The sequence below is a fragment of the Cryptococcus neoformans genome, chromosome 8 (genome assembly GCF_000149245.1).
Source record: "Cryptococcus neoformans var. grubii H99 chromosome 8, complete sequence".
NCBI lineage: Eukaryota > Fungi > Basidiomycota > Tremellomycetes > Tremellales > Cryptococcaceae > Cryptococcus > Cryptococcus neoformans.
Genome location: NC_026752.1, coordinates 1,134,012 through 1,155,238, shown reverse-complemented (window position 1 = coordinate 1,155,238; position 21,227 = coordinate 1,134,012). Strand labels below are relative to the sequence as shown.

General features: G+C 50.0%; 9 protein-coding genes and 1 non-coding gene; 6 read left to right on the top strand and 4 right to left on the bottom strand.

Annotated features, from left to right (window-relative positions):
* Nucleotides 1–91: 91 nt before the first annotated feature.
* Nucleotides 92–1,487, top strand: CNAG_03513 (ribosomal RNA-processing protein 7). XM_012195918.1 has 2 exons: nucleotides 92–1,252; nucleotides 1,321–1,487. Exons 1-2 carry the CDS (start codon nucleotides 148–150, stop codon nucleotides 1,404–1,406), a joined length of 1,191 nt encoding a protein of 396 aa, XP_012051308.1. The 5' UTR covers nucleotides 92–147; the 3' UTR covers nucleotides 1,407–1,487.
* On the bottom strand, nucleotides 1,434–3,358 carry CNAG_03512 (hypothetical protein). Its single transcript, XM_012195917.1, has 3 exons — nucleotides 2,343–3,358; nucleotides 2,136–2,257; nucleotides 1,434–2,032 (listed from the first exon to the last, which is right to left on the bottom strand). The coding sequence occupies exons 1-3, from the start codon at nucleotides 2,766–2,768 to the stop codon at nucleotides 1,525–1,527; spliced, it is 1,056 nt and encodes a 351-aa protein (XP_012051307.1). The 5' UTR covers nucleotides 2,769–3,358; the 3' UTR covers nucleotides 1,434–1,524.
* Nucleotides 3,024–4,322, top strand: CNAG_03511 (hypothetical protein). XM_012195916.1 has 2 exons: nucleotides 3,024–3,462; nucleotides 3,519–4,322. Exons 1-2 carry the CDS (start codon nucleotides 3,127–3,129, stop codon nucleotides 3,705–3,707), a joined length of 525 nt encoding a protein of 174 aa, XP_012051306.1. The 5' UTR covers nucleotides 3,024–3,126; the 3' UTR covers nucleotides 3,708–4,322.
* CNAG_03510 (large subunit ribosomal protein L36e) lies at nucleotides 3,507–5,358 on the bottom strand. XM_012195915.1 has 5 exons: nucleotides 4,792–5,358; nucleotides 4,484–4,548; nucleotides 4,267–4,351; nucleotides 4,076–4,202; nucleotides 3,507–4,003 (listed from the first exon to the last, which is right to left on the bottom strand). Exons 2-5 carry the CDS (start codon nucleotides 4,524–4,526, stop codon nucleotides 3,923–3,925), a joined length of 336 nt encoding a protein of 111 aa, XP_012051305.1. The 5' UTR covers nucleotides 4,527–4,548; nucleotides 4,792–5,358; the 3' UTR covers nucleotides 3,507–3,922.
* CNAG_03509 (pyruvate dehydrogenase X component) lies at nucleotides 5,135–7,108 on the top strand. XM_012195591.1 has 6 exons: nucleotides 5,135–5,704; nucleotides 5,773–5,909; nucleotides 6,007–6,069; nucleotides 6,141–6,406; nucleotides 6,461–6,756; nucleotides 6,821–7,108. Exons 1-6 carry the CDS (start codon nucleotides 5,641–5,643, stop codon nucleotides 6,994–6,996), a joined length of 1,002 nt encoding a protein of 333 aa, XP_012050981.1. The 5' UTR covers nucleotides 5,135–5,640; the 3' UTR covers nucleotides 6,997–7,108.
* CNAG_03508 (hypothetical protein) lies at nucleotides 7,061–7,985 on the bottom strand. XM_012195914.1 has 3 exons: nucleotides 7,761–7,985; nucleotides 7,574–7,719; nucleotides 7,061–7,467 (listed from the first exon to the last, which is right to left on the bottom strand). The coding sequence occupies exons 1-3, from the start codon at nucleotides 7,885–7,887 to the stop codon at nucleotides 7,111–7,113; spliced, it is 630 nt and encodes a 209-aa protein (XP_012051304.1). The 5' UTR covers nucleotides 7,888–7,985; the 3' UTR covers nucleotides 7,061–7,110.
* A 14-nt stretch (nucleotides 7,986–7,999) lies between these two features.
* Nucleotides 8,000–9,724, top strand: CNAG_03507 (mitochondrial-processing peptidase subunit beta; the record flags this gene model as incomplete). XM_012195590.1 has 6 exons in its annotated part: nucleotides 8,000–8,161; nucleotides 8,217–8,514; nucleotides 8,571–9,081; nucleotides 9,137–9,290; nucleotides 9,352–9,535; nucleotides 9,609–9,724. 6 exons carry the CDS (start codon nucleotides 8,000–8,002, stop codon nucleotides 9,629–9,631), a joined length of 1,332 nt encoding a protein of 443 aa, XP_012050980.1. The 3' UTR covers nucleotides 9,632–9,724.
* Nucleotides 9,725–9,861: 137 nt separating this feature from the next.
* Nucleotides 9,862–13,255, top strand: CNAG_07739 (hypothetical protein). XM_012195589.1 has 16 exons: nucleotides 9,862–10,040; nucleotides 10,132–10,730; nucleotides 10,817–11,034; nucleotides 11,119–11,127; nucleotides 11,188–11,246; nucleotides 11,318–11,479; nucleotides 11,583–11,700; nucleotides 11,770–11,876; nucleotides 11,936–12,013; nucleotides 12,092–12,213; nucleotides 12,289–12,508; nucleotides 12,567–12,602; nucleotides 12,668–12,753; nucleotides 12,833–12,941; nucleotides 13,002–13,013; nucleotides 13,066–13,255. The coding sequence occupies exons 1-16, from the start codon at nucleotides 9,989–9,991 to the stop codon at nucleotides 13,128–13,130; spliced, it is 2,052 nt and encodes a 683-aa protein (XP_012050979.1). The 5' UTR covers nucleotides 9,862–9,988; the 3' UTR covers nucleotides 13,131–13,255.
* On the bottom strand, nucleotides 13,170–21,212 carry CNAG_03504 (hypothetical protein). XM_012195913.1 has 9 exons: nucleotides 20,551–21,212; nucleotides 19,964–20,493; nucleotides 18,489–19,792; nucleotides 18,098–18,432; nucleotides 17,424–18,047; nucleotides 15,073–17,385; nucleotides 14,497–15,018; nucleotides 13,667–14,447; nucleotides 13,170–13,612 (listed from the first exon to the last, which is right to left on the bottom strand). The coding sequence occupies exons 3-9, from the start codon at nucleotides 19,190–19,192 to the stop codon at nucleotides 13,519–13,521; spliced, it is 5,373 nt and encodes a 1,790-aa protein (XP_012051303.1). The 5' UTR covers nucleotides 19,193–19,792; nucleotides 19,964–20,493; nucleotides 20,551–21,212; the 3' UTR covers nucleotides 13,170–13,518.
* Nucleotides 14,382–17,432, top strand: CNAG_12790. Its single transcript, XR_001046028.1, has 4 exons — nucleotides 14,382–15,035; nucleotides 15,107–16,634; nucleotides 16,690–16,907; nucleotides 16,960–17,432. It is a non-coding gene; the product is annotated as a hypothetical RNA (non-coding RNA).
* Nucleotides 21,213–21,227: the final 15 nt, after the last annotated feature.

Sequence of the window (21,227 nt, the reverse complement as noted above, 5' to 3'; positions counted from 1 at the left end):
TTGTTTAGCGGGGAAGAAGTCACGTGATTACAAAAGTTGTTACCATCATGTCCGCTCTTATCCCAAAAAAATAAGTATACATCCCGTCTTGCATATATATATATATATATATATCTCCATTTATTCCCCACTAGCTTCGCCATCAAAATGCCCAAGACAGTATCGGGTCCGTCTACAAAGACCTCCAAATCCAAGCTCTCCCAAAAAGGCGCTCCGAAACTGTACAGCAACTTTCTCCCGCTCCCCATCCTCATCCCCACCCCTATCCCTATCCCTTCCTCCTCTTCTTCGAAACCTATCAACGAGACCAAACACTACCTTTATTGCCGTGCACACAAACCAAAAGCTAGTACTGGCGCAAGTGCTAGTGCTTCAAAGGCAAAAGAGACGGAAGAAGGATTACCGGAAGGACGGACGGTGTTTGTGGTGAATCTTCCGGTGGACGTGACGGACCGAGAGCTGAGGACTGTGTTTGGGAAATACGGGGTGGTGGAGGATGTTAGGATTGGTAAGCGGGAGACTGGAGATGTTTTGGAAGGTGTAGTCAGAGGAATGGAAGTTGAGCAGTCTGATGAGTCTGAAGACGATGAGGATGAAGATGAGGATGAGGATGCGGATGAGGATGAAGAAATTGGGGATGAAGATGACGACGACCGACCTGAAGCTACATTCAAAGGCGACCTCTTGACCAAGAAGCAACGACGCGCTCTTCGTCGGCGTAACCTCCCCACTTCCATCCCCGAGATCGACCCTTTACCCACGCTCTGTCCCCGCTCGACGCCATACTTGCAATCCGGTCTTTCCTCTGCCCATATCATCTTTCTCGACCCGATCTCTGTCTCCCGTCTCCTCTCGTCCACTCCCGAACCCGTATCTTTACCTAAATACGGTAAAGGCGAACCTACAGGGTTGGCGTATTACACTGCTCTGTACAAATCCCTTCGTCCTTCCGTGTCAGCTATCAAGTCATTCGCTGACACCTCGATGGCACGGTTCGACCATCTTCATTCCCTACTCCTCTCTTCGCGTGCTAAAGAGCAGGGCGCGGGCGCGTTGGTGGACGAAGACGGGTTTACTGTGGTAGTGCGTTCTGGCAAGTATGGACGAGCTGGTGCAAGAGGTGATGGGTTTGGGAAAGGTGGTGTGGGTGTTGCCACGAGAGGGTTTGAGAAGAAGAAGGGTAAAGGTGGGAAAGGCTCACAGGCCTTGCCCGATTTTTATAAATTCCAGGCTTTGGATAGGAAGAGGCAGGGTAAGTCTCTCTCTTTTTTTTTAGTGCCAAAAAAAAAAAGGTAGCTTGAGCTGATACGGATGGGCTAGACCTCGCCGAGCTTCGTCAAAAGTTTGAACATGACAAAGCCCGGGTGGAAGAACTCAAGAAATCTCGTCGATACAAGCCATACTGAAGATTTTGGCCTCGTTTTGCTATACTTTTTGTCATTATGAATGATGGTTTTAGAATGCATGGTGTTATATATATATTCTCGGAATCTATGCTATACAGAAACAACAAAAGTCGTCCCACTACTCCTTCTTTTCCTTTTCCTTCTCTTCCCTTTCCTTTTTCTTCTCCTGCGCTTCCTTGGCTTCCACTTGATCAGCCTTTCTCGCCCTGAAATCAGCCTGCTCCACCGCCCTTGTCACATCCACCACTTCATTCGCTTTCAGCGCAAAAGTCTTTGCCAGCAATGGGATCTGGCTAGGAGAGAGGAGGAGAGACGGGTGTTGAGCTTGTGAAGTGATGGGTCCCGGTGCAGGAGGGGGAAAGGGCTGGTCCGTAGTACCAACCGCAATTTTGCCTGATTTGTCGGTCACGGCGGCGGTGGCGGTCAAAGGTTCACGGCCCTTCCCAGCGTAAATCTCGGTCAACTCGGGACATTCCTTCTCCACCACCAAACCGGCCTTGATGAGTTGTTCAAGATAGGTAGCACCTCTCCATGCCTTGTAGTGTGACCACGCGCGCCAGAGGACGTAGAATAAGGGAAAGTTGGGGATGATGGGGATGATTGCAAAAGGCCATGTGACGGGAGAGCTGTGGGTGGTTTATGGTGTGTTTTTGAGTTTTCGTCCGGTCAGCGGGTTTAGATTTTATTTTTATTTTTTAGGGGAAAAAAGAAAAAAAAAAAGAAACGTACAAGAGGATGGAGCGGTACATCATCTTTCTATGGTGCGGTATCCGCTTGAGGAGGAAACGGTGCAGTTTGGGAAGCAAGGTCGGCATCTCTTGGTTGGGAAGTCTAGGCAGCACCAACGGTATCTAGCACATGCCAAAAGAAAAAAAACCCCATTTTTTCAGCAACCGGCCGTCTTGTAAAATGACAAGGGGCGACAACAGCACTCACCTCGATCCGTTCGAGCACTTTTCCGTCCTTTGCCACCTTGACGCCTTCACCTTCTCTAACGGCCTTGAGTGCCCATTCCTCATACTCTATCCTATCCATCAACTTTTCGCCCTTTTCGTAGAACCAATACATCCAGCTGCCCTTTGGCTTCTCCCCAAGCTTCAGCCACGTCTCGGAGCTCTTGTCGAGCGCTTTTGTGATGAGTGACGGGGAAGAGTTGGCGGAGGGTTCAGGCTGGACGGCGTGGAAGAGGATGAGCGGGGTTGGCGGGGTGGTTTGGGGCGAGGACGCGGACTCGAGGGACGGGGGAGGGGTGGTGGGGAGGGTCCTGGACGGCGGTGGTGGGCGGGGGAGACGTGCGAGGGGGAGAGCGAGGATACGGAATTGTCTTGTGGCTTTGCCCGCCGCGGGGAGCTTTGACGACATCCTGAGGGGAGTGTGGGGGAGGAGAGATACGGAGAGGAGAGGGATCGGGAAAGAGTTGAGATTGATATAATTATCCGCACGCTTTACCGAATTTCCGCCCCATTTATTCCGGGCAACCCCGTAAGAAAATGGCACTCGAAAATTTACACTCCTGCCCAGATTCCAATTCCAATCGGGCCGTTCCCCACATCATCCTGGGCGCGTTAATCGTTTGCCCGGCCGGCCTTCTTCTTGTCTCTCATGTTCGTCATCGTCCCGGCAAACATTAAAAGCCGCACCAATCATTTCCCCCCTATTAAACTGTCACCCTCTTCCACGTCTTCTAAAAACGCAAAAACGCAAAAAGGCCCCCCCCCCAATGTCCACCGCCTCAGAACCGCCTATAGACAAGCCGGCAGAACCACCATCCACTCTCCACCGCGCAAAAGTCAACGCCGCCTACCTCGTATACGGCTCAAAAGCCGCTGTCGCCCCGGCTTCACTTACCACCCGATCCGCATTAACGACCACCCGCTACGTCCTCCGCTATGTGGTGAGGAGGTTACTGAGGTATACCAAGTATGCTCTGATAGGTGGCTGTTTGGCCGTGCTGGGTGGAGGGTTGTTGGGTACGATAGGTAGTGGTTTGGCTTTCTTTGCGGCGCCTAGTATAGGTGTGGGTATGGGCATTGGGGTTATCACTGCTATACTCAAGGTAATGTTTCTTACGACTTGGTCTAATTACATAAACTGATAGGATGCAAAAAAAAGTTTGGCTGGCGTCATCGCGGAAATCATTTTAGAGGAGGTATATGGGATGGATGGCAGGGCATGAAGACACGGGCGCAGCAGGGCAAGGACGGAGCGGAAGATGAAGAACTCGATGCAACCTCGGCGGAAGAAGAGCAGCTTGAAGCGGAGAATAGAGCTACAAGACGAGACGTCTGGATGAGAGTCTAGTAGCTGTTGATTTGTGTATAATCCTATTTCCAAAAAAAAAGAGAAAAAGAAAGACACCTTGATGTAGCAATTAGTCATTTCCCACACAACTATGCCCACCCTTGGATAAACTGAAACGGCTGCATCCATCCAGTCGAGCGGTACAAACTCCTCGGACCAAATGCAACTCTCTCTCCTCTACACCAAGCAAAATCTCGTTTTGGGAACGAAAACGCTTAGTGGCCGGCACGACGCTGCTCAACGATAACGGCAGAGAGCTCCTCAATCTTCCTCTTGGATCGGAGGAGAGTACCGAGCTATAACAGTTGGGTCAGCCGCCGCCATCACACATCCCCACTCTGCCGCGTTATAAAGAAAATCAGACACACCCTCTTCTTGGTGAGCTTCTTGGCCTTCTTGTCCTTGGAGTTCCTCAACAACTCCATGACTCGCTTCTCGTAAGGAGAGAACCCGGCAACCTCTCGGATGACAGACCTGACAAAAGTCTTCTTCTCGCTACATTTTTTTTGTGTCAGCCTCAAATTCCAGACTTGGTAAAAAATGAACAGAATGGACATACGTCTTGACACCCTTCTTGTTGGAAGGCCTGGCAGTCTTGGGGATGACGGTGGTGGGTCGGCCCTTGTTCATACCGTATCGGAGGTCTACGCATTTTCATCAGTCCCATTGTCCCTTGCTTTTTTCCCTGGATCATTCCCTTTTGCTAAATGCTTTTTCTCCCATCATATCCTCTCGAAAATCCGCTTTGAGATGGATTAGAAAGAGAAAAAACTTACTAGATCGCTGAGCGGGAGCAGAGGACATGTTGACGTCGGCCATTTTTGACGAATTTTTTTCCCACCTTGTTAAGATGATAATCAAGCGCGCGAGGTATAATATCCGGATGTCGTGTAGAAGAATCGAGGTGGTGGCAAGTTGTGAGAGGGAGGGCGAGTGGGCGATGAGCGGTAAAGACGGGTTGACAGCAAAAAAAGTTTCCGAGTATCAAGTGAAGCAAACGTGACAAGGGTCGGATGGACAGAAAGCAACAGTCAGCATCTCCTTCCATTCTTTCTCCCTAGACATAAGAGCATATATAACTCACCTGGATTGATTACTTGAGGAACGAAGAGGAAGGAAAAAGAGAAAGGCTAAACAGATTGATTTCGCGGTTTGGACGGAATTGCAAGCGAGTGAGGGAGAGCGAGGGGGCGGGTTGGCGCAAGCTGGGCCTGGCAGCGCACGGCAGGGGGGCCAATTCGCGCCAATGTCTCCGACAAACGCCGAGGAGGGCAATTTCGTCTCGCGCGGTGTGGCACTTTTTTGCCTCCCCTCCACATTTCGCGGACACCTCCACCCCCTCTCTCCCCCCGCTCACGACCTCGCCCAATTTCCATCCTTCCTTTTCTTCTTCTTCTTCTTCTTTTCTCTCCACACATCAACTCTGGCTTATACCATAACACCTTCTCTCACAAAAAATGCCATAGAAGGGCTAGTTTAATGGCGCCGGAGGAGAGTGACTTTGTAAAAAGGGAGCCTGTTTAAAATGCGTCCCTCGTTTGTTCATCTGGGGGAGGTTTCGCTTAGGGCTTACACTGTTTTGTATCGTGTCTTGCGTTGTGTTGTCCATGTATTGTGTGTTTGAAAAGTATCACTATCACCCCCCCCCCACTGCTGGTATCGTCTCTTATCGCTGCCCACTCTAGACCCAAGCGGGATCAAAGATACCCATCCATTACCCGCGCCGCGCCGTTTCCGTAGCCGCGCCGGCCCCCTCCGCCTCCTCAACCCGTCCACCTCTCCTTCCCCATCCGTCCATCTATCCATTCCCCCTCCTCTACGTATTCTGTATCCCTCTCCCGACCGTCCCCCCAAGCTGCGCCATTCCTTCCCGCCCCGCCGCTCAGCGCACCAACTATCCCTCATATAAAGAAAAAAAAAAAAGAGTTGACAGATGAGGACGACAAGGCAGATTGTCAGTGTGTTGAGGAACGCGAGGGTGGTTCCCCCCCGACCAGGTCGGTTTTTTTCCTTACTCTCTTCATTCAAACTGTCGCTGCGTACTGACTGGTTTATAACTCTTTAGCCGTGTCAAATGTTCGGTACGCAACGACCAATATGGCCATGCCTGCGATGTCGCCTACGATGACGGAAGGTGGGATCGCGTCATGGAAGAAGAGTGAAGGGGAGAGTTTTGCTGCTGGGGATGTTCTTTTAGAAGTTGCAAGTTGTTTTCTTTTTTTTTGATTGTTCTTTTGTCTTTTGGGAAAAGTGGGAATGGGAGCTGATGGGAAAGGGGTTTTTGGTTTTGGTTTTGTAGGAGACGGACAAGGCGACGATCGATGTGGAAGCGCAGGAAGATGGTGTGATGGGCAAGATCGTCGTAAGTCGACTATATATCTCTAGAAAACGTATGACGTATGGGCTAAAGCATTTTTGGAAAAATTCTTACAGGTGCAAGCTGGCGCGCAGAAAATCCCAGTTGGTCAGATCATTGCTGTTCTTGCTGAAGAAGGGGACGATCTGTCGTCCATCACTATCCCTGAAACCACTTCCCCCGCTGCTCCCGAGCAGCCCAAACACCAGCCCAAGCAACAACCCAAGGAGGAGCAAAAGGCGGCAGAGCAGAAAGCGAGGGAACAGCCAAGGGATGAGAGAAGGCACCATGAACACAAGGAGATCAAACATTCCAAACCATTGTTCCCTAGTGTCTCGAGATTGTGCGTGGCCATATTTGCATAGGGCACATGGGGCGCTAACGTCAATTTTGTTAGATTGCAAGAATCATCCCTGTCGACGGACGAAATCTCGAAACTGAAGGGTACAGGCCGACACGGTATGCTTACCAAGGGTGATGTCCTGCTCGCACTTGGAAAAGTGAAAAACCGTTATGGTTCGGCTGAAAAGTATAATGTGGATGTGATGGGTCCTAGTGGGAAGCGATTGAGCGAGAGGGGCGTGGCTAAAGAGGTGGAGAAAAAAGTGGTTTTGGATGGACCTGCGTTGAGGAGGTTGGTCGTCGGTGGTATGGCCAAGGCGACCCAGCCTGCTCACCCAATCATTCACCACGGTTCGTCCAAAAAAAAAAAAAAAAAAAAAAAGTTGTATGGGTTCCAATCCTAACGTGCTGTTAGAAACCACGCCGCTTCCACGATCGCCCGACTTTGAATTCGACTCTATCCTCGCGCCTTATGCGGCCTTGCTCCCGTCTCCTCAACCAGAAGTCAAGATTCCTTCCAAGGACGAACTTGCATCGTCTGAAGGCCACCTTGCTCATCCCAGAAAGGACCAGTTTGCCGGGCTGTACTAGGTGTTTAATTTGCCAGGTGTGTTAGTTGCTAGGTGTGTTAGTTGCTAGGCGTGTTAGTTGCTAGGTGTTTAGACTTGGATCGTGATCAATGCATAATGTCTAAAACCGTCTAAACTATTTGTTGACATTAAAAATACTCAGCAGTGCGAAACAGCCATACAACAACCCAACAGGGTACGCGACCAGTAGTCTCTGGCGGTCCATTCTCAGTACTGCTACAAAGATTGCGCTGGCCGAATGTGTACACCAAGCGATACTGATGGTGGAGAGGAGGTAGCCGAGGGGGCGATCGATACCGACGCCCATGCCGATACCGCCGAGGCCGACCATGGGGAGGAGGCAGTAGCCGAGGACGGAGGCTGTGCGGTAGGCGTCGATGCCTGTTTCGGACATGAGGTTGAGCAAGAGGTAGATGGCGGTGGTGCCGAGGAGGCCGACGCCGTAGATGTATGAGAACTGGGGTTTCCCGGACTGCGCAACGTGGGCGACGTGAGCGTGAAAAGACGAAGCAGTGATTTAGTCAGGAGGAGAATGCGATTTAGTCAGGAGGAGAACCCAACGGCGGGTGGCAACTCACGAGCAAAAGGAAGAATGCGAATGCAAAGCAGAATACAAAGGGCCCGGCGAGGTCTGCATCGTCCATGATATGGGAGTCGACCCTGGAGGCGGGGTTGAGGACAGCCAGTGACTTTTGGAGGATGTGTGATGGGTTGATGCCGAGCTCTGGGTACGGTCAGCGTGTGGGTGTAGACGTGGAGACGCACCCTCCATAAGACTTGGCTCGCCGTCAAGGCCGCCTGTGCCGAATGCCTCCCACCACCTGCCGGAGCCCGCGAGGATGTTGCCGGTGGCCATGTTCATGCTGCCGGACATGCTGCCCATGCTGCCCATGGCGCCGGCGTAGGGCGGCTGTGGCTGGCGCGCATCGTAGGGCTGGCCTGCGTAGAAGTGGAGGCTGTCGCTGGGGTATGGCTGTGCGAATATGCCCGGACATGGTGTATGGATGGAGGAACCGGGCGGGGTNNCAAGAAGTTCACCCTCTCCAACGGCTTCAGGGTCTTCACAGAGACCATCCCGGCGCCTCCACCTCTACGTCGGGCCTTGGATCGACGCCGGCTCCAGGGCAGATGCCCCGGCGCCAAGCGGCACAGCCCACTTCCTCGAGGTGAGTGCGGGCGGAGCGAGTGTACACCGGATCGCGGGCTGACGCGCAGGAACAGCACCTCGCCTTCAAGGGCACCAAGTCCCGGTCGCAGACCCAGCTCGAGCTCGAAGTCGAAAACCTCGGCGCCCACCTCAACGCCTACACCTCCCGCGAGCAGACCGTCTACTACGCCAAGGCGTTCGACAAGGACGTCCCCCAGGCCGTCGACATCCTCTCCGACATTCTCCAAAACTCCAAGCTTGAAGAGTCGGCGATCGAGAGGGAGCGCGATGTCATTCTCCGGGAGCAGGAAGAGGTCGAGAAGCAGTATGAAGAGGTTGTCTTTGACCACTTGCACTCGGTCGCTTTCCAGGGTGTGTCGTCTCGTGCTGTTCTACCGCTTTGATGGCCAAGCTGACCTTTTTACCAGGCTCCGCGCTCGGAAACACCATCCTCGGCCCCAAGGAACACATCAACTCCATCTCCAAGTCCGACCTCCAATCCTACATTTCCAAAAACTACACTGCCGACCGGATGGCCTTGATCGGTGCCGGTTCCATCGAGCACGATGCCCTCGTCAAGCTCGCCGAAAAGCACTTTGCCTCCCTCCCCGTTTCCTCCAACCCCATCCCCCTCGGTGGCCAGTCCCACACCCCCGCCGAGTTTATCGGCTCCGAAGTCCGAATCCGAGACGACTCCATGGACACCATCAACCTCGCCATCGCCGTCGAGGGTGTCGGATGGAAGTCTCCCGACTACTGGCCCATGCTCGTCATGCAGAGCATCTTTGGTAACTGGGATAGGTCTTTGGGTGCCAGCTCCTTGTTGAGCAGCAGGTTGTCCCACATCATCTCAAGCAACAACCTCGCCAACTCTTACATGTCCTTCTCCACCTCCTACTCTGACACCGGTCTCTGGGGTATCTATCTCGTTTCTGAAAAGTCCGTCTCTTGTCTTGTTTTTCTCTTTTTCACCCGTGCTGACTATTCTTCAAAGCGTCATGAACATTGACGACCTTACCCACTTTACCCTCAAAGAATGGACCCGAATGTCCATAAGCCCCACCATTGCCGAGGTCGAACGTGCCAAGTCTCAGCTCAAGGCTTCCTTGTTGTTGGGTCTTGACGGTACCACCGCCATCGCCGAGGACGTGCGTTTTTCTTTTCCCGCTTCTCCCTCTCCTTACAAACTGACGTCTCACTGATTTACAGATTGGCCGACAAATGATCACCACCGGGAAACGATACACTCCCCGAGAAATCGAGCGATACGTCGATGCCGTCACCCCCGCAGAGATTCAACGTGTCGCCCAAAAGTACCTCTGGGACAAGGATATTGCCGTTGCCGCTCTTGGTCGAACTGACGGTCTTTTCGACTATACTCGTCTCCGTGCCGGTAAGTCGTTTTTGTCCCTGCGTCCCAAAGGTTTTTCGTGACAACGCTAATGTTTTTTTTTTTCTTTCCATAGACATGTCCTCTATGATCCTCTAAGTGTGAATTTGGGACTGTTGGGTTTTTTTAAAAAGATGCGAGTAGAACCAATTAAACACCAATGCATTCCATCCTGGCTACCTTTTTGTATACATAATCTGGCTGTGTTGCATCAGTGGGTGGTTGTAAACAACAATTGGCATGATTTTGTTTTGTTTTTTTTTGGTAGTCGACGCCAGGTGAAACGCGCCGCGTTTTTGATCTTGTTGTTTCAAGCTTTGAGTTTATTTTGTCTTTCCATCCATTCGTCCATTCTCATTCGTCGTTCGACATTCGACAATCGGTATTCTTCTCTCCCTCCCCCACACACACGTAAACCAGTCGAAACAGCATAAACCCACGTCAATCCATCCATAGATGTTCACGCCGCTCTCAAAAGGTTCAGAACGCGCTCAAGATCAATTATGGGGTAATGTTCCTCCTTTCTCACGCCATTATATTGACTGACTGACTGACTGACTGACTGATCAAATGGGAAAAAAAAATGATGGGAATAATAGACAACTCGTCTCCACGTAAAACGCGTATCCGTCCATTATTATCCAGCGTTCCCAAGTCCCACGCTGGCTCCGGCTTGGTCTCGGGCTTCATCTCTGGCTCTGGTCCCAGCTCTAGTTCCATCTCTGGGGACTTTGGACTAAGGACGAGTTTACCTGTCCCCCCCACGGCTGTATCTCGGTGTGCTGGTAGTTCTCGTAAAGGTGTAGGCGGCGAGGGGATGAAAGACGGGGGCGATGGAAAAGTTTCACGGGATGGGCAGGGGAGAGGGACACATGGGATGGTTGGGAAGGGGATAAGGAGGGGGAGGGGGACGACACCTTTGCCAGGGAGACGAAGACGGTCTTTTTCAAGTCGGTCGACTGGGGCTGGGACTGGGGCTGGACGGGGGACGAAGAGTCGGTATAATCGCACGCTTTCTTCTGCCTGGGCCGAGGCCGGGTCTGGGACGGGGGATGCGAATGGGACGGGGACAGAGATGGAGGAAGAAGAGGAGACGTTGCTCTCGCTGTTTTTCCAACCTAGACGGGAAAGAGTAGAAGGCTGGATGGATTCGTTTTGGAAGAGACATGCCGTGCTGGTCGTCGTTCCTTGCCTCATCGTACGTTCCTTTCCTTCTTTTTTCTTCAAAAATGAGAGAAAAAAAAAAAACAAAACAAACCAAACGAACAAAACAATATGTGACAGGTTTGGATATGGCTCGCCGTCCCGTTCCCAGTTTCAGACCCGTTCAAAGATGATCCCTTCCCCGAGATACCTTCCTGGCCAAAACGGCCCCAAAATGGGGGCGGCCAAGATGAAAGCGGGGGGAACCTTGCTTTTCCGATAAATCCCCGTAAAGGAGGAGAACAAGGCGATGGGATGAGTTTACCGTTGGATGTGAATTTTTACTTTTTCTTGTTCTGGTGAGTATCTATCCAGTCCCTCCAAGCCTGTTTTTTTGGATACATAACGGAAATTGGAGCTGATACATGGGGGCGTTTGTATAGGTATTTTGGGTAAGCCAAGGATGAGGGGGGAAGGGCAAGGCAGGAGACTGACGGAAAAGGTATTTCAAGAATGTATCTCGCCGTAGCCTTGTTCTTCATCACCAACCTCTTCTCACTCTATCGCCTCAGTACGTTTTCCCTTTCAAAAACTATTTGACACAATGTAAACGCTAATCACGAAAAAAAAAAAAAAACTTAGATTGGTGGCCATCTCGTCTTGGCGGTAAATTAAGCTACGCCCTCTCATGGTCGCTCACACTCCTCATCGGCTTACTCGCCCATCATCTCGACCTGTTTTACCTCCGCAAAAGATGGAACGGGAGAGATCCGGGAGGTGATGATGTAGAGTGGGAGCGGAAGAGTAGGTCTTTTTGTTTTTGTCCTTGCTTCAGCGCTCCGATCCAATTAGACTGTCATTGGGCTGATCAAAGACTTTTTCTTTTCTCTCTTTTCGACGCATGAAGCGTTCTGGGTGGTACTTAGTTTTGTAGCGATGCTCATGCCCGCCGTCGCATGTTTCTCAAAACTGAAACGAGATAAAAGACATACTTATCGCCATCCCTTACCTGCTGTCTACCAAACGTACGTGCAATCGAATAAATATCCCATTCTATGATCGGGATGAAGAATTAACACACACACGCTCGTTAGATTTTTCGGACAAGCGTTCTCCAGAAGGTTCCCAGCTTCTTGGGTTAGGTTTTTATGGTTTATGACATCGTTGGCAATCGCTTCTTTCTCATTGATTGCGGGGCAAGGTAAGGCCATCTTTTTTTTTCAAGTGACCAGATTAGTAAACGTCATGTTCGGGGAAAAGCATATGCAAGTCTGTTCTTGACGACCTTGCCTCATACCTCGCTTGATGCTGGTACATGGGTATGGTCTTGGGTTATCGGTACGTTCTCAACAGCTGGGTCGCATTTGAATTACTTTGGACTAAAAGCAATAATTGGTTTGTATTCCTTTTTTTTAGCCGTCCAACTGTTGGCACAGTTATCATTCTTCATCCTTGGAGCCAAAGTACGAAGTCGTGCTTTGCTTTTCATATATAGACTCTTCTTCCAATTGGTTTACCACGTCTTTTACCGCAACCTCGTACGTCCATCCCCCCCGTCTCTCTCTCTAAGCTACTAGAATCAATTGACACATCGCCTCGTTCTATCTATCCAGTTCGCACGCCTGCGCTCCCCCACCCAGTTCGCCACAGTCCAACTTCTCTCCTCCATCTCCACCATCCTCATCTTCCCTATCCAAATGTCCCGCCCTTGGCATCGCCTTCTGCAGATTGTAATAGGTTGCCCGAATTCGTGGGAGGAGCATGTGGAGAATGTGGCGATGGGATTTTATTGTAGAGGTCTGGCGCAGAATGTGACGATGGTTGGGTTCTTAGGTAGGTCATCCTTTTTGTCTGCCACCCTTTTGAGGGAGACTGATGAGAGGAAATGTAGGATGGTTATCGATACTCCACTTTGGCCCCAACTCCCGTAAGATCAAAGTTTCCTCTTGTTTTGAGCGATCAAAGGAAGCTGAAGCTTATCCTGACAACCAGAGCTATACCCCTTTTTCCGATTCCATCCCACTCCGGAAGATCCATATACCTTTCCAATGACTTTTATTGCTTCATGCGCCATCTGGGTGCGGCCATTTCCTTTGGGATTTTCAACAACTGATCAGGGGATCAAAAGCTGACAGAGACTTTTATGACTTTTGATAGAGCTCTGAACTATTCAGCTCGTTCATCGCAAGACAGATCATGAGTTATGCGTTCGGAGTCAACGTCTCGCAGATTGGAATTGATGAAATGAAAGATTATCCGGAATTAGGTGAGTGATGGACTCAAAAAAATCCCATTGACTTTGCGGCTGACCACGCTGCGATGGTAGTACCGGCATGTGGTAAGCTACTCAACTCTCCACTCAGGTCTTGTCAACATTAATAATCTATCAGGTTGGGCTTCTGTTCACGTCTCAATGAATATTCTTTTATTCCTCATCAAGCTCAACTTTAGATAGATATGTAGAATGAGTTCGTGATATATTTTTGTAGATTTCATTTGTATGCTGCATAAAATAATGGTTAACGACTTGATAATGCAAACGATCATTTGTGTATATACATGGCATATCTGCAATGAACTCGAGCACCTATCAAAATATTTCAATTTCGTGATTTTCAAACGCACTAACAATTTATACACATAATTATTATTACTCTTGGACTAGAAATAGACGCGCCATATGGCTGTGGCTTTAATTATGAATGACAACGGTCCGCCGTCCAAAAGCAATATAGAAAAGAGAATAGAATAGGATACAGAAAACTCATTAAGAGGTATACCGAGATGAAACCAAAACAGAACAACAAGTGGCCACCAAAAAGCAAAGCAGAGCATAGAACAATTTACACCCGAAGCCCTGAAGGTTGACTAGCCACATATCGTGGAACTGGCTTGCGCTTAGCAGGTGACCTAGTCCCTCTCTCTTTCAAAGGTCTCCTACAAGCGAAGTCAGCAATGATCACGCAGAATTTTATTGGAGTGAAGGCGCACGGTTTGTTGATAGCTCTTTCGGGCCCACTGATGAATGATGAGGAAGTTTCATCCATGTACACATTCTCCTTGTTCTTCAGTCGTGCAGATGCTTTGGCGGGAAGTATAAGACGCTTTAACTGCGGAGGCTTGGGAGCTGAGATTTTGGGTCCAGATTCCGATTTCGCGGGCTTGTCCACATTCACAATCATTTCAGGCCTGTCCGAATCTCTTTTCCTTCCCCAACCGAGTGCTTGTCTCTTGACTCTAGAGTCCACCCTCTTTCTCTCTGACTGTTGTTCCACCTGCCCCATGTTGTTTAACTTGGTCTTGTCCTCAAGATGCTTGCGAATCCCAAAGGTGTCGAGCACAGGGAGCTGGAAAGGACTGATGGGCTTGGACGGAGCAATTTTAGGAGGTGGAGAAGAGGGGGTCTCCCTAGCGAAAGGAGCAAAAGCGATGGCAAAAGGAGAAAATACTGGGATAGGAGCAGATGCAGGAGCCTCGGGTACATCGTCGGGGAAAAAAGCAAAGCTAAAAGCTGAGGGAGTGGTTGACGCTTTGGATCCCGTGGAGCTCTTCTTATCATACTTGGTGGTAAGGGACATTTTGGGCTTGTTGATAGAAACCGGTTTTGGGAGAGGCAGACCGTAAGGAGAACAAAGGGATCGAGCGTCATTGAGTGAAGATTTGGGACGGTGAGCAATGCGACCAACAGGAAGTTGTCCAAGTGGTTTGTAAGCTTGAGTGGACTGGGCAAGGAACGCGGCAATTTCATCCGTGGTCCGTGGCATGTTCCAGTCTAGTGCTTCGTTAAATATCTCTCTTCAAAGGTCGATGGAATTACCCACCAGAAATTGCCGTCCTCGATTCTTCGCTGTCCACCCACACATTCTTAGCCTTCCTGAACTCATCCACTGCTTCCCTCTCCCATTGCACCCAAGTCCTAACCGAATCAAGCCTATCAACTTCTTCTTCCATCTCGACAGTTTCAACGTCCACAATAGTAAGTTCGTTTTGAGACGCAGCGACAAAAGTTCGCGCAGGACTAGTAGATAATTTGTTAGGACGGAGTGTAGCCAAGGAGGGCATCTCATGAATGGTCGCATCAATGTTAACCTGAGCAGAAGAAGTCTGCCGGCGATGCCCCCGAGCACGAGCACCAAGGGTGAAGGAAGCAGCATTCGTGTCGAGTGACAGTCTACTGGAGGTCTCGGACGCCGAAGGAGAAGTAAGTCCCGGAGTATCGATGGGTACATCGGAGAAAACAAGCTCTACAGGGCGTCGGCGTCCGGGCTTGGGAGGGCGGGTCATGGAGGATCCAAGCATCTGGCGCGCACCAACTGCCTGAGCTTTCCTTTTACCAAGTGGGGCTAATAACATAACATTTGTTAGTATGAAGATAATTAATTATGATTCAGACTCACTGATATTTGACGTATCCTCGCCACTGCCCTGCAGACACCTTTCAAGCTCGCGTATCCTCTTAGTAACATTCCTGGCCGTCGCGTCTGCAAAAGTATCATCAGCGACTGAATCGCTCGTGTCGGTGGAGACGGCTGATATGGGGCGCAAGCCACGAAGGAAGAATTTCTCATTGGACGACTGCTGCTCAGGTCTGAAGAAGGAATCGGCGCCGATCGAAATTCGAGACGATTCATCGGCTGAAGACATGAAAGACTCCCGCACTGCGGAAGCATCGTTGAATAACGAGTCGTCAACCAACCTAGCTCGACTAGCATCAAGCAGAGAATCATGAGTGACCTTGCCACAAGTCGCATCGAATAGACTATCCCACGAAGCTGAACGCTGGTATGACACAGAAGCTTTGGCGGCGTCCTCAGGGGGCGATCCCGTGATAGACGTGAGCTGCACCCCACCATCAAGCTGGAACATCCTATCGCCAAGGCCGGGTCGGAGGATTTGGGACACCGAGGTGCCTGAAGAGGTGCTGCTGGCAGCGGAGGTGTTGCGGCGATGAGCAGCCCAGTCTGGGCGACCGAAAGAGCTCTGACTGGAACGGTTTCGGCGATGCTTGCTGATGTATGACGACCGTCGGTTGTTGTGCATACTGACAGGAGGGCCATTACCTGTCATTGAATTGTAATCCGAACCGCCAACAGAGTCCACAGACTGGATGGACGAGTTGCGTCGGTGGTGACCTTTCCGAGTAACAGGTCGATTAGAGAGCTGAGCGCCAAAAGTAAAGCTAGCTAGGGATTCGCGAGACGGAGACTGTCTTGGAGAGCTCTCATTGATAGCTTTTTCAATTGTCTCTATGACAGATGGCTGGCGAGAGTGCGACTGAGCAGAAGGCACCAGGTAATCAAAGTAGTTGGTGTACTCCCGCTCTGCGCCAGTGCCAATGACTGAACCAATGCTAGACATAGTAGCAACGCTGGACTCTGCTCGTTTATGGCCGCGAGGGTCCAAGTTGACAAGTGGTGGTGGAAGAGTCGGAAGGGGAGTCAGTTCCACAGAAGCTATAGACTCGGAAGCTCCGAAAGAAGCATGGCTAGGCTGTTGCTTCATGGACATGTGTTGCTGGAAGGCGACTTGACCCTTGAAAGGTTCGCGGCGTACAGGACTGGTCTTGGCAATGCCCATGACATGGTGAATCTCCGCAACATGCTCAAAAGCCTCTTCATCACCAAGCTCCTCGTCTTCATCATCCGAATCATCTGAGCCATGGACAGCAGCGATGTGTTGTGTTGTGCTATCAGAAGGCTTTTGAATGTGGAAGGATGGAACCTGGTCAACAGGAGAGATTGCTGTAGTTTTTGTGACCGCTGCAGGCACCGAGGAAAGGTCATCGCCGATGAACATCTGAACACTTCCCACCTTCCTCAAAGCCTCTACAAAAGAAGCCCTCTGGGTGCCCTGATCCAAAGCCTGGTATTCGCTAGTAAAGTCAAACGAGTTGCGATGTTCGTTGAAATCCGCGGCCAGCGTATCGATGAATATTGAATCTTGAGTGTTGCACTTAATGGTGAGTTCGGGGGCAAGGCAGTTGGAGCTTTCGACTTCTGATAGAAGAGCATCAGGGACAGGAGGCAAAGAGAGCGCTGGAGGCGGGGGACCAGGTCGCCTGGGAGAGATGCGATTTTGAGGAGGGGCAGCTGGGAGACCGAGGTGCAAGGTCTTGTTCGGAGAGTATCCAGCTTCAGCAGCTTCAGTGTTGACGACAACAGCCTTCAGGTCAAAAGGCACATCCGATGCTTCGTTGACCTTAGGTGCGGGCTCAATGTTCTGACAAAGGATAGTAGGTTTCAAACTCTGACTCATATTGACAGTCTCATTGGTAACGTTAATAGTGGAAAGGCGTACCATGGCAGATTCGGCATGCTTGGAAGACATGGGAGAAGGAGGGGCAAAGATGTTGCGCATCCCTTTGCGGACCATACTTTGTCTGGGCGGTGAGTCGATCATGGTCTCTGGACTCTCAGGAGTCCTCGTTTTGGCCTGCTTGTTGGCGGCAGCTTGAGACTGATGCAAAGCAAGCTTGAGTGGACTGACATTGGCAGAACGTGGTCTAAGAGAGTTGGCACTGGATTTGTTAACGAGCATAGCAGATCGGACCTTGCGAATAGGAGTAGGGCTGCCATTGAAGCCTTGTCTGAGAGAATTGCTGGAAGACACCAAATGCAAAGTAGGGCTATTGCTTGATGCGGGTGAGAAGTCAAAGACGTGAACCAAATTGAGCAATTTGTCAGTGGCAGACGCAACACGCCGGAGACCCGCTACACTGTCAGCGACGTCTAAAACATGTATAATTTACCTTTCCTGATAACCTCTTTTTCTTGCTTAGGTAGTTGAGTTAGAGAAGGAAGTCGACTGGTAAAAACGTCTGAAGCGGCAGAGATTGGAATGGGTCGCGGCGCCTCAGCAGGCTCCTCAGCCTCTTCTGTCAGGGACTTGAGCACAAGTTGGCCGGCTATGCAGGAAGCGGAAGGATATGCACGAGTTGGAGAACCCGTCTTCATCTTATCCATACTCTTTCTTGGCCCCAAACCGAAGAGATTGGAGAGAGATTTCCTCTTAGGCAAACGGGTGGCTCCCATCAAAACCTCGATGGCATCACGGGGGCCGCCAGTTGAAGGCCGATCAACCACGGAGCCAACAACACTTTCCCATACCCCGCCCCGGCCAGACGTCAAGGGGCTTCTAGAAGGAGAATCAAGGAGTGCCTCGTCAGCTGATTGTGATTGTGGAATACCAGCAGTTGGAGCACCACAAGGGCCGTCCTGAGCTGGGCGTTGAGAAGAGGATTGAGAGATATGTAAGGAAAGACGAGGATATATTGAAGATTGAAAAGCAGAGTAATTAGCTCGTGTAGTAGCAGCAGCGTACTTTCCGTCGATCTTGTTAATGAGCGAGGTGGAAGACTGAGCTGGCCCAGGCTCTACGGAAAGCCGTCAGCTCTGGGATGCCTGTGGAGTCCGACATACTTACTTGAGGCGACATTCCAGGTATCGTTGACATGAGGTATGGGAATCAAAGCTTCGTCTTCTGTAGGTATCTTGCTCTTCTTAGACTTTGATCTGCCAAGGAGACCCCAGACCTTGGACTTTGTCTTTTCCTTCCTAAGCGTCTTCTTTGGAGGTTCAACCATGACCACTGGGGTCTCAGGAACTTCGGGCAACGGTGCGAACATCTTTGGTGCACTGCCAATAGTCTTGCTTACGAAAGCAGCATTAGAATCAAGGTCTTTTGACGTTGTTTGTGAAGGTAAAGGCGCCGATACACGACGTTGTTGGGTAGCACGTATTGTTGGGTTAAAAGAAGGCCTGCTTGAGTCAGATTAATGTCATTCCCAATTCAAGATCTTTATGGAAAAACTGACATATCATGGACTTCTTTACTGCTTCTCTCGTCATTAAGTGTAGTCTTGCAGGACAAGGCCATGCTCGACGTAACACTTGACCTCTTATCCAGCGGCGTCATACTCAAGGAAGGCGTTCCATGCCTCAGAACGTGATCAACCACCTCGGCACCCTCCTCAGGTCTCATAAATGGATCATCTCCCATGCTAGGCCTTGAAGGAATGGCAGGCTCGACGGGCGGACGAAGAGAGACAAAGTGAGAAGAGTTGGACTTGGTGGAAGGAGGTCGATTGTGTTTTCTTAACATCATGGAATCTTTTGGTGTAGGAGCAGGAACGAAGGTCTTGATTGGTTGATCTGGTTGAACTGGTTGGGTGCGGGAATGGTTACTCCAACCAAACAATTCGGCGAGGCCTTTTCGAGGTTTAGCCTTGGTCCTGGCCTTCGATTTGCTATCAATTTCAATGGTTTGTTGAGATACACGAAGCGATGGTGACATGCTCATGTGGGAGTAAGGCTGTTCAGAATGCACTTGAAGCTTCCTCCTTCCTGGCTTTCCATTCACTGGCGTCTTATCTTTGTGGAACAGGGTAGATGGGATCTTTCTCAAAGAGGCTTTGAAGCCGCTGTTATTGCCGGTACCCGTTGGCTGGTTGGAGGTAGGATGGAGAAAGTTAGAGTGACGGGATTGTCTGTTGGGAGATAGAAGGAAAGGATTTGCCATGCTGAAAGATGGTTATATATGAAGTAGGCGGTGCGCAATAAGTGATGAAACGTGAGCACTAACCGCTATGTGTTTGTGCGACGAATGGTGATGTAAGACAAATAACACGCGTGATTTCGTCTTTCTAAGTCGTAAAGTCGTAAGATCGTACTGATGAATCGGACAATAAGAACCTCCAGATGTCGTTAAAGTCGTGAACGGTAGAACGAGGATAGCATTGACAAGAGGAAGAAGAAGGACAAGATACAGAGATAGAAGGATCTATACAGCCTTTCTTGTCAGAAGACTTGTCGTTGGTAGAAAGAAGCGCAAACGTTGAAAGATTTTCTACCCTGTGCTTGTGGCAAAGAAGGCGGCGGAGAGCGTGTGTAAAGGACTGGATTAAAGGTAGTGGTGGGAGGATGAGACGACGGTAAAAGGGCGCCCAGCGAAAGCGGAGGGAAAGTCTGAAGGTTGTGCGTGTGGAAGATGTGTATATAAACAATAGGCGTTGGAGATTCTGTGTGAAAAGGAGTTTTGATGGCTTTGTAGAACAGACTTTGCTGCTCACAGTCGTAAAAGTCGTTATTGTATCGTTAAGAGTCGTTAATCGTCAACCGTCTGTGAACCGTCGTTAGTCGTTAAAAGAAACACAGTCGGAAGAGGTCGTAAAATAAGATTGTGAGCGGTAGAAGAAGAAGAGGGAAATTTGAATGTTTGTTGAGTCTGTGGGCGGCGAACTATGGATCTCCAAGCGACAAAACAGACTTCGCAAAAAAGAAAGAGGCTCACATTAGGGAAGAATATCATCCAACCTTCCACATGCATAGGAAAGGATCGGACGGGCCACAAAACAGTTAATCTTCCGTCGGCGTATCCCTTTTCCTTTGATGTCTGATGATGTTTGATGTCGACGTTCGAGTTTTGATGGATCCTGGCCGTTTTGAAACTAGCGGTACGGCTTCAATCTTAGGTCGCAATCTGCAGCCTGTCTTCCTCTCTAATTATTACTGCTTTGACAACAAATTATGGCGTGTATAGTAGCGGTACTGTCCTGTCCATGTGTGATGATAAGCAGTAGCATAACTCATTTCTTGCTTCTTTACATGCCACATTAGCTTTCAGCGCCATTCAGGTTCGAATTGCCATTGTTGTTCGTCGCACCAACCCATTCCCTAGATAAAGTCACGTTCCATTCGAAAAGTCAAATCATCCAGCCAGAAGGGCTCCTCATCTTCATTGATCACTGCGGAATACGTCCCGACAGCCCTCGACGAAAAGCGAGGTGTGTTTGTCTGCACGTTTTCCATTCTTTACCCCGTCTGATACAATTGTCAGTCGCCATTCATCGACCTGTTCCGCCGGATGGAAAGTCTTACTGATCGACCATCTATACATGCTATACATAGGCTGGACCATCCATCGGGTGATGCGGCAGTGTGATCCTTGATGTTTGATGGAAGCTCGGGCCACCACTGCTTACACTGTCGTCATCTCCATCAGATATGAAACGTCAAGCTCAAGGCTTCTTCCCAATTCCTAGGTCCGATAAGTGTCGTCTTGTGGTAGATATCAAAGGTCGAAAATTCTTCCCACAAATCAAGTTCTTTCCGTAACGCAATAATTATTCCGACCTTTCAAGTGATCCGTATGATGTACAGTGGGCTCCCTGTCGCCAGAGCCCTTACTGCATGAAAACGAATGAGTTGGTGGCAGGGCATGCAGGGCCAATGATAGCAATGTTGCTGAACACGACAGATGAAGACCGGGGATATAAGGTGGACAGACAGACGACAGACGGGCAAGGACAGTCCACGCAACCGACCAGTCCGAGAGCTGAGGTGATTTGATGTTGCTCAAAAAAGCGCCCAAACACTATTTAGACACTCATATATTATCCCAGCAGGAGATCGACGGACTTGACCGACGATGCACACTGACCAAATGATGGCGTGTGAGCATCCCATGCCAACTGCAACAGCGCACTTTTTCACTGCTGTTGCTTAGTCATCAAGAATTTAGAGGGTGTGTGCGATTATTGTAAAGTCCCATAATA